Source organism: Paramormyrops kingsleyae, chromosome 18 (assembly GCF_048594095.1).
Source record: "Paramormyrops kingsleyae isolate MSU_618 chromosome 18, PKINGS_0.4, whole genome shotgun sequence".
NCBI classification, from domain to species: domain Eukaryota; kingdom Metazoa; phylum Chordata; class Actinopteri; order Osteoglossiformes; family Mormyridae; genus Paramormyrops; species Paramormyrops kingsleyae.
This window is the reverse complement of record NC_132814.1, coordinates 6,910,184-6,921,120: the sequence shown is the minus strand read 5'-3', so window position 1 is coordinate 6,921,120 and position 10,937 is coordinate 6,910,184. Positions and strand designations below refer to the sequence as shown.

At 41.5% G+C, this 10,937-nt stretch overlaps 1 protein-coding gene across 7 annotated transcripts in view; it reads right to left on the bottom strand.

Moving 5' to 3' along the window:
- The window catches only part of LOC111836066 (protocadherin-1-like), a 42,757-nt gene extending 39,420 nt beyond the window's left edge, over positions 1-3,337 (bottom strand). For 4 of the 7 annotated variants that reach the window (XM_023796995.2, XM_023796999.2, XM_023797000.2 and 1 more), the window contains exons 1-2: positions 2,758-3,337; positions 4-820 (exon numbers count right to left, since the gene is read on the bottom strand). In XM_023796995.2, the coding sequence (XP_023652763.1) occupies positions 4-798 (795 nt within the window). In that variant the 5' untranslated portion in view covers positions 799-820; positions 2,758-3,337. The remainder of the gene's footprint in view (positions 1-3; positions 821-2,757) is intronic. The other 3 variants (XM_023796997.2, XM_023796996.2, XM_023796998.2) reach the window with 3 other exon arrangements.
- Positions 3,338-10,937: the final 7,600 nt, after the last annotated feature.

Sequence of the window (10,937 nt, the reverse complement as noted above, 5' to 3'; positions counted from 1 at the left end):
TACCTGCAGCACAGATTGTCCCATGGCGCTGTTTTCAAACAGGTCTGCTTCATACATTGATTTCTCAAACCTGGGAGTGTTATCGTTGGCATCGGTGACAATCACTCGCAACAAGGCACTGCTGTAACGCGGAGGAATCCCGCCATCCACGACTTTGATGCTGAGGTCATACGAGTCTTTCTGCTCGCGATCGAGGTTACCCAACACTATCAGCTGTGGGAGCTTCTCTCCTCGGTCCTCAGCTACCTGCAGGCTGAAGATGGCAGCCGCGTCCGGTCCTGCAGTTAGGGCATAATCTACCACCCCGTTCCGCCCCGAGTCCCTGTCATTAGCTAGGGGGATGGAAAAAAGGGTCCCCTGATGTGTGCTCTCTGGAACGTAGAGGGTAAGGATGGGTGATGGGAATTGTGGAGTGTTGTCATTAATGTCTTGGACCTCAATCCGCCCCTCAATCAAACGGGGGCTGAGATTTTGATTTAAATCGGTAATGGACACCTCAAACTCCAGAAAGCATGGATCTCCCCTGTGCGAATTTCGGCAGTCTTTCAGGTTCTCCCTGTCGATGGGAACCTCTGTGGTAAAGATGTCTCCTGTTTTACCATCCACTCGCAGGTAAGGGGTGCCGATTTCCAGCTTGTACAAGTGACCAGAGTCAGGAAGTCCCTGGTCAGCAGCCAGGCTGCCAATCAGAGTGTTAGGTGGTTGTTCTTCCAGTGCCCGGTAGAGAACGCCCCCTGCTGCCCTGCGATGGATGACCAGCAGCAGGACGCACAGCAGGGCTCTCCTGGGCATGCCCATCACTGACTGACCAGACGCACTGCTGTGAGTGAAGGAAGAGGACGGGGAAACCAACTTAACAGCAACAAACACCATGCAAGCTTCAGGTAATGCTTTGCCACTATAACAATCTTTCATACACCACCGAAATCCCGTCATTACATAAAACACAAAATCACATGATTATCTTGATTTATAAAAAAAAAAACACACACAAACACACACTGACTTCAGAAAACACTCACATTTTCAGCAATTGCAAATCTAAACCTTTCCCCACCAACAAAACAATGACAAATCAACAGAAACAGACTTTATCTGCACTCAATAAAAGCAATGTTTGAAATATTTAATGATGTAGTCAGGGGATATAAAATTGTAGTAAACAAATTAGTCATATTAATCTAAATGTAAAGAGTTTGAAGCTGATTTATATATAAGCTTCCATTGGCAACCAACAGTGATTCAAGGTATCACAACTGCACTGGTGCAGCCATCTTGTATGTTAATAGTGATTATTTTTATTTTTCAAATAAGCTGTTCCCTGTTTTAGGCCAATATACTGCAGATCTGTGTGCAGCATTATATGTCATGTGAATTAACACAGAACGAAATCAAACACAATCCCCATGCGTAATTATGAATACCAAAAAGACACACACACACACACACACCAAAAAACATATACAAGATTATATTAGTAGCAATAACCACTTGGGAGCAGGAAATACTATCTGCAGAATTTCAGAAAGAGCATTATATACATTGACTCTGAACTCATTGTGAGAGCAGTTCTGTATACAGTCTGAGCTCACACTGAGAAAACTTTATAAACAGGCAGTCTGAGCTCATTGAAGCACACACACAGCAAGATAGCTTTGAAGAAATGAGTGACAGATAACAGCTGGGTTATATTGAGTGACCAACAGCGGGATTAGGAATGACTAACAATAGTTGAAAGCTGTTTATGATCGGTTTTTAATTAATGTATAGATTTTGTGGAATTGCAAGCAATTGGCATCGCGGAGAGTCATCACGTGACTTTGGTCCAGTCACGTCAACTTCCTGCAATCATATGGTCCTGCTTTAAAACAGGTGCACTGGAATCTATCGATCAAACAATCTCATCAATTACTGCTGGTGTTTGATTATTACATCATAGTACTACACATACATTTCATTGTCTTGCAGAGCGGCAACACTTCAATCAGACCAATTTTGACCACATTCATTAAAAAGTACTGCTTCAAGAGACCCTAGCATTGTACTCTCGTGATTTAAAATGCACCTGTAGGAACCAGTTGAGCCATTTAATTAGCATCATGTAGATTAAAATCCCGCTTTTACATTTAGCACATCGATGTGCTGCCATTATATCGTCATTTGTTTGTAAATATTTTACAACCGAGAAGATTAGAGTACATGATATCTACATTGTTTGCAAAACCCATACTGCATAAAATCGGGTTCAGTAACTATGTAATGGTCTCCTCCGGGAAACTCGCTACGGGGTTGCAGCGTGATAGCTGCTGCCAGACGGAACTGCACTTAATGTGATAAGTGGATACAGAACTGCAACCAATACCTGGATGCGCTGCTCTAGACGGATCGATAATGGTGTGAAAGCAAGACATTTCACACCTGGCAAAATTATAAAAATTCAAATGTAAGGCAACATTGCACCATAAACGCTTCACCAGTTGAAGTGCGACACGAGATGGTAATGAGTTATTTAGTTAGTGTGTTGTTTTACTGTAGCCTACTGCCTGTTGTCATTAAATTTAGAAACATAAATATAACACGTAGTGGACAGTAACAAGACTGCATATCATAGGTAGTAGATTAAGACATGCACAACTTTCACTACATTTAACAAAAACAAAAACATAAAAACCCCATTTAAATGTAAAAGACGAAATCTGAACCGAGTAACAGCTGCGCACACAGTAATTACTTATTACGCTTATAGAATTAATATACCTCCGATGAACAGAACTCCTCTTGAAATCGCCAGTTTTGATTCTGTGATGACGGTGGATGCGACTCCCTTTCGCTTCTAAATATTCTTACTTTATTCCAAAAGTCCCACGATTATTTAGAGAAAAAGATGAAAAGACACAATCCTTTGACTGAAAATCCACACGAAACCATTGGGGGCTCCACGTTAATTCATATAGTTAGCGAAACTATCAGTAATTATATAGGTGTGCGTTTTTTTCTTGATTACTTTTGGGACCCACGGAGCCACCTACCATGGACCGCTATCACTGTCCGTCGCTTTGCATCTGTGTAAAGGAACGATACTGCGCCGCCGTTAAAACGCACCGCGCTAAATGGTTCCAAGCGTTACAGATGAAACCCGCAGGCACGCCGGGCTCAGTTCATCAGCCTCACAAGCAGACAGCTCCATCTGCATATACTCATCCTTCGTTCCTTCCGCTGTTCAGCGGCGTCTCGCCACCGCTCGCACTGAGGCCAGCTTAGCGCCGCTGTACAGCGCAAGTGGGTGAGAAAGCTGCCTCTGCTCGGCGCTGCCTCTCTCCCAGCCCCTCCTCAATTGCACGCAGTGGGGAAGGAGGTGGAGCGGGACGCGCGGTGCCGCTGCGGATTCCCCGCCATTTACCCTGTTATTTTAAGGGTTACAACACATGAACACTTGTCATTAAATGTCTTTTTCTGTCGCCCCTGTCAGTTGTATGGAATGCATGGTACTGTACCATATATATATATACGAATACAAATATGAAATTGGAATAGCATACATTAGTGTTTATTTAATTGATTGCTTGATTACTTCTTTTTTTAAGGATCTCTTTCATTCATAAGTTGGACAACTGAAAACTCATATTCTGCGCAGCGTGCCTTGCAAACACATGCTCAAACCAGAAGTTACAGTATAGGCTACTGCATGACCGGCAGCGAGTGTAGCCTGTTAAAAGAATATAAGTTTAATATCGATTTTCGTTTTACTCTTCTGAACCCAGTTGTTCATATTTGAGCACGTTTAAATGAGTACGAATTCTTCACGATTTGCACAGGGACTTTAAGCAAATTCCGAGGAAGACTTCGGTGTTGCAAGGGACGTATGCAAGGTTCCCGACTATGTGCGCAAGTTTATGAAATTTTTATTTCCTCTGCAACGCATCAGTACTCAGTTTGTCTGTCAAATTTTGAAATCCTCTCCTACGTTTAGCAGATTGTCTTCAGCTACGATCGTCTTTTGTTATGCGTCACAATTAAGGCACCGTAACGAATTTTAAAAAAATGATAATATGGGTGGGTGGATTTAATTACATATAAGAAGTAGCATGTCTCACGCTGTCAGCTTCATCGTGTCGTGCGTTTCCGGTTATGTGAACATGAGCTTATTTGCAGCTATGCTGTAGGTGTACCTGTTATGTTTGGTAAGTAGTTGCCATTAATGCCCTCTCTTCCAAACCCCATTTAGAGGTGCTGGGTTGGGGGGGATCCAGGGCTGGAGGCTCCAAATTCTGCATCCACCCTGCAGCATGTGCCATGTGATGGACTGGCAGCCCTGGCTATGTGCCTTCTGCTGCCTGGGACAGACTCCAAGGCTGCCCATGAGCCTGACCAGGATAGGGTACATGGCTACAGGGTCGTGCTGCTCTCAGAAGAACATAGCTACAGGTGCCAGTATCACACAGGGCACAGTACTACTCAGCTACAGGTGCCAGTATCTTACAGTGCACAGTACTACTCAGCTACAGGTGTCAGCCCCTCCCAGTACACGCACGCATGCACGTGTCGGGTACACATATCTTTATGGGGACCGCTCACACACACACGCACACACACACACATATATATGTACCTTTTATTGCTTATCCTGTCCTGTACAGATTTAAGATGAATAGATGAATTTGCATGCTTTTTTCATCCTTATTCTATAGCATGAGATTCTCATTAAGTTTAATTTTCATTTCTATTCAATGGAAATTAAGCTGAAGGGTAGCAGAGGACCTTTCAGCAAAAATGGGGGGAAAGGGAAAGAAAACAAACAGCATAAATCACTCCTGCAGTATTTTCAGAGCTTTTTTAAAGAATAGTTTTGTGAAGAGCTCAATTTTTTTTATTGAACTCTCACTTCCCTGGATTTTAGGTAAATGCTAAACATTTTCAGGAGCTTGTGGGCAACTCTGCTGGAAATATTTTACAAACAAATTGAACTGATCACAACATTCGGAAATTGGTTTCTAAACTCCAGTATATCTCGGAAAGAAAAAAAAAACAAAACACATCCTATTAGTTTAGAGGGAGATGTTCATTCACCTATCAGATCAGAGTGTGAAAAGAGACACAACAGCACGAGTCGCAGAAGTAACCTTCCTCTATTAATGTCACATTAATCTCAAGATGGTTAACATCTTAACCTTCCATTGTTCCTCTGGCCACATTTCCTGCGGAAGTGTATATTTTGTCCAGTGTGTTATGATTTCTAAAGTTATCTATGTCTGAATGTTTGTTTATGCATGTTTTGGTTTTTCTATGCTTAGTGCTATCTATCTGGTGTCTGACATGTTTTTTTCCCACTAATTTTGACTTTATAGTGCTTTATCTGTTGTTTTGTCTGTCTGTGATGCTGTTACTAAATGTTTGCTAAGTATTTTAGCACCATTCTGTTAAGAAGGGTCCTTTTTTAAAAAATTTAATGATATTCAGTTGAATTGGTCATTTTTCCTCATCCATTCTCAATCTATTCCTTATGCTGTCCTGTCATTATTATTTACTTCTGTGTCACACAGCACCCAGAAACTACTCCTTCCTGTTGCCTGTAGACCGCAGTAGGAATGATTCACCGCCGAAAGCCGTTCCTCACCGTTGCAGATAGTCCACTGCAGGACCGACTGCTGGCCCAGATCTTCTCCGCGAATAGATGTCTTGCACAGACAAAGTCCAAAAGTCTGATCACATGACTTCCATGCATCCAGTATGCCAAACAAATCTATGCAAAATTAAATAAATAAAAAAACAGATATTCAGATGTTTCAAAAGCTGCTGATTACAAAATAAAAAGAAATATGTTAATATTAGGCTAATTAAAGATTAGTATGAACAGTTATAATGTTATAATCTCTTGTGTCATAAACTTGTCATGACATAAAAATGTTTAATTTCGCAAAAATATTAATGAAAGAACTCAAATACTAGCATCCCATTCAAGGCTTTCACACTGCTTATCTCTTCATGTTGTCAGGATGGGCATCCTGAGACCCTGTGGATGGATGGATGGATGGATGGTTGAATGGATGGATACGTGATTTAAAATGGAAAAAGTATTTTAATTAGTCTGTTTAGTAATTAGTTTAATTGTATTAGATGCTAATGGCATTCTTTCCTTCATTTTATTTGTGTATATGCTACAATGCAGATAAGATTAGTCTTTGCAGTAGGCGCAGATTAAGAGGCTAACATTTTTACCATGCAGACCTGCTGCATTTTGTGCAAGTTTCCAAAGGATTATTACAATTACATTTGTCAGCCTGGCATATGCTGCATTTGTTACTGGATCTTGATACGGTGCCTGATGGCACTGCTTCAGATAGAATAAGTAAACCAAACATTTACCTGCCAAGATTCAGAATGTTATAATATACACGCCAGTGCACATAACTGGCCCTTATGTGATGCTGCCCTCACAGACTGCTGGCCTGCTGGCCGGTCTGCGATGTCTGATGTAGATGTTGCAGAACTCTCTGCTTTTCGGGTTTCATATTCTCCCACTTATTCCAAGTTTTGCATGGAATAGCTCTTGGGATTGCAGTTGCATACTGTGTAAGTACTGATATCGTGCTGGGGTATTTGTCTATGGTGGTAGTACAGCCAACATGTTGCATTATTCCTGTGGTGCGATAGTACAGTGTGGAAAAACTTTCATGATGGAATGGGAAGATTTATTTGCACCCTTGGGGTATATCGAGCAGCATAGCAGATTACCGGTTTGGTCTGTAAAAGAAAAACAACAACAACAAAACATAACACTAACAAAAGCTGAATCATTGCTCTAAGTCTCTTTGTCACACACAAGGCAAAACTACCGTCTACAATTATGAAATGAATCCCGGCTTGTATTGGGGCTTTTTGTCTGACATCATACCATTACTGAAATGTCTATGCCTTCCTGGTGTATTACATATAGTCATAATGCCCAAAGTATTTGGCCACTTTGACAATACAGCCATTGTGTTGTAGTGTTTATGTACTGTGATAGTACAGCCATTGCGTTGTAGTGTTTATGTACTGTTATAGTACAGCCATTGTATTGTTGTATTTGGAATGATTACCATAAAGGATTCACTGCTTGTGACATGTGGTACTTATTTTATCTTTATCACGGTTTAGGCAAGGCTGACTCTTTTGCAATTTCACGTTCGAGTTTGGGTTTGTTTGAGTCACCTGCCTACCGGGAAATTTGGAGCTATAGCTACGTAAAATTACACTGCTTAGTGTAGAAACAACACTAAGGGGAGTGTAGGGGGTACAGTGTAACATTACATTAATAAGGTGAGTGAAGGAGGTGTGAGCATGCTCAGTTGCACTGGAAGGAAAAAGGATGAAGACAAATGGGTGAGTGATCTGAAACAAACCAATCAGAAACTTGTTTTGAGCAGAGAAGCTGGATGGATTGGATTGGGCATTTCTTTGTTGTGCAATATCTTTTAACCGAGATGCTGCAGCCATCGTCCATTTGTCTTCCTGAAAAATGCCTTGTCGAGACAGCTATGCCCGTGAATTTCATATTATTGTCATTTCCATCCTTTTCCAAACACCTCCCCCCCCCATTATGACACACCACAGCTTTTCATTTTATTTGCTTCTTCTGTTTTAGGTCACTTTTATTCATCAAGGAGAAAAAAAAAAAAAACGCTTGATTAAAGCAGGACGAAGGGAGCTCAGTGCAGCGTGGCTTTCCAGTGAGAAATCTGAAACAGATGGAGTAAAACAGAGGAGATGCGTGAGTTTGTGGATGTTGCATTAAGACACAAACTAAATTCATCTGGTTGGAAGGATCCACTTAATGTCTTCTGAGGAACGGAGTCAGACAGGCCGCGGTGAAGGGAAGCTGGCGGTCCCAGCCCCCGGGGGCCCACCAAGGCGTCTGACACTATCACGTCACCTGCTCAGCTGCCTGTAGGGTTACACGTGTGTTTGAAGACATGCTGCCTCTGAAATCCCCTTATTTCCAGCGTATTTCCTTTTCTTCCCAGATTTCCTGCTTCGTATCTACCTGTGAAACTAATTGTCAATAGGACCATGGAAAAAAAACACTATAAAATGAAATCGTCCCCCAGTTCCCCTATAAAATTTCACAGGTAGCCTCTATAAAAAATATTTTTTTTATTTTCTGGCCGTTCATCTCTGAAGGTGGAGGCAGAAGGTATCAGGCACTGGAATTCAGGATTCTCCTTTACATTTACGTCCTGATTGGGTGACTCAAGGCTCTCTAAATGGCATTGGACTGATTATCTTGGGCAGGCCAAGCACTGTTACTGTGACGCTATACCATGCCATTTTTCTGCTCAGTCAGAACAGTTTAAGTCTTTTAAATTGGACCCAAAGCTCGTCCTTAACATTCTTGCACTGAACAGCCCAGTTACAGTTAATCTGCATTTATTCACATTGCTGTCTATATCTCACTGTGTTTAACTTACACCAGTCTAACTAATATTGTCTGTTTTGAGTATTTACCCTGATGCATGCACTGTAGAGTGTTTCTTCAGGAGTTGCTCAGTAAAATCCTGTTTCAATCTCTTAACTCTCTGTTATGCTTCACATAGGAATTAATGCAGCAAAGGATTTTCTCTAGATAGGGGCAAACAACAGCAATGCTACAAATGTGTATCTGGATGCAGGAACTGTTTTTAAAGTTAAATGTGTTTTCGATTTGTGTTTGCACCCTACTACAGCATTAACATGACATATCAAGAAGGTTTTTTTTTTCCCTTCTGATATTTCATGGTGACTGTCATGCAAACCGCTTACCGCTGATGCCTGCCTAATGTTACCATGGCTACACAACAAGCTCCGCTCCTCCCGGACCGCTGATACTTATATCACAGCACAGAGGCACTGAAAGCAACCTATAACCAAGATGTCTTTAAAAACGGTGTCGATCCAGAGAGCAGACGACAAATGGAAAAATAAAAGCATCTAAGACCAGTGTTCTGCTGGTTAAATACAATGTTTGCAGCCGGAGAAACCTCCACCATACTGTGTGTGGTGGACTGAAGTGCAGTGCGTCAGTGATTTCAGTAAAAGCGTGTTTCTAACTGTATCAGAAATCTTAGACTTAGATTAATGCAATCCATCATGTACTGGTACAGTGCACAAACACCTGCAGATGGTCAATATACCAAAATAGATCGCACCACATGTAGACCGGGCATAGGGCTGGATTATGTCACCATTCGCTATGATTCTTCAGGAATTACTGAGGATTTTGCCATAGTTTCCCTTAGTTCCGTTTACCAATTGTTTTGCCTTCTCTCACCATCATCTGGCGTTTCTAACCCCGGCTTTCCCCTTTAAGACAGCCACTAGGTAAGGCGTTTCTTCACACCAGACTGCAAAGAAATTAACCTACAATGAAACAGAAGTGATTGATTGGATTAATCTCAGCCTGCAGAGTAGAAGCCTGTGATGGGACGTTTGCAGTGCTCCAGGGAAGGAGCTCACTGATGTGTGAGGCCTGAGAACAATCGGAGGGCGGATCTCAGCTGCTGTGTGACTCCACCCTTAAGCTTAGCCTGCCTCTGATGCCACCTGCTACTCCCGTACTGTCATTGCGAATGCTAACTCATGACGTGCGGCATACATGGCTGTGTCGACATACAATCACACAACTTCCAACCATAGGCACATATACATACTGTACAAGACATAAAACCCTCCTTATTTTATCCATAAACTTATCCACGCGCAAATGATGGCCCTCAAGTACAGATGCTTGCAGTCTCTGCTGACATTATGTCACAAACATCATTTAAATTGGCTTGATGAGGATAATTAAGCTTCGCTAAATGTGTAGGAATGACATGAACTTCATTCTGAAATAATGAGTACGAAAAATACTATCTATCTATCTATCTATCTATCTATCTATCTATCTATCTATCTATCTATCTATCCAGCATCATCATCATCATCATGATTTTACTTGCCAAATTTGCATTACTGAAGCACTTTGCCATTTTATAAAAGTATCACATTTACATGGACGATTGATGCAGTAAATAGATAATAACAGTACAAATAAAGGACGCACCTCAGAATAAGCGTTTCTGTAGTCTCTGCCCCTGATGCTGCGTAACACAGGCCTTTCCTCAATGATGAGGTTGGGTTATGTTTCATTATCTGAAATTGCTTAGAGGTTTGAGCACATCTAGGTGATCATTACCATTATAAAACGTTATCCTATATCTTTATCCCATCTAAGGGTAAAGGGGGCTGTTCTGCTGTCTGAAGTATCCACACATCCACATGATCTCTCTTCTGTCTTGTGCCTGTTTGTCTGGCTTTGAGCACTAACCAGTCTATGCTACACTGTCAGAAAAAAAGAGTACCAATTTGTACCCGCACTCGTCACTGGGGTTGTACCCTCAAGGGTCTGCCAATTGTACCCTAGCTGTAGGTAAATGTACCTTTTAGTCTAACTGAAGGTACAGAAATGGACTCTGAGGCACCCCCAAGGTACAAACAACATTAATGGATTATGAGGAACATTTTTGTACCATTGCGGGCAATGGTACAAAAATGTTCCTCATAATCCATTAATGTACCATAAAAGATATATTTACCTACAGCTAGGGTGCAATTTAGCAGACCCTTGAGCAGTGGTTTCAATGAACTATTAGAAGAGTGATTTTTTTCTGTGTAGAGTGTACATCCCCATTCTGCCCTCAAAAATATTACATCTGCTGTTGAGTACTAAGCAATATATGCTATCAGTGGTTTTACTGAACTATTGGAAGTGTGATTTTTTTTTTGCTTATAGAGCACACTCCCCCAGTTCACCCTTAGAAATACTACGCCTGACTCCGAGGTCTAAACAATCTATGCCATCAATGCTTTCATTGAACTATTGGGAGAGTGATGTTTTGCCTATAGAGCGCACTTCCCCACTCCACCCTCAGAAATCCTAC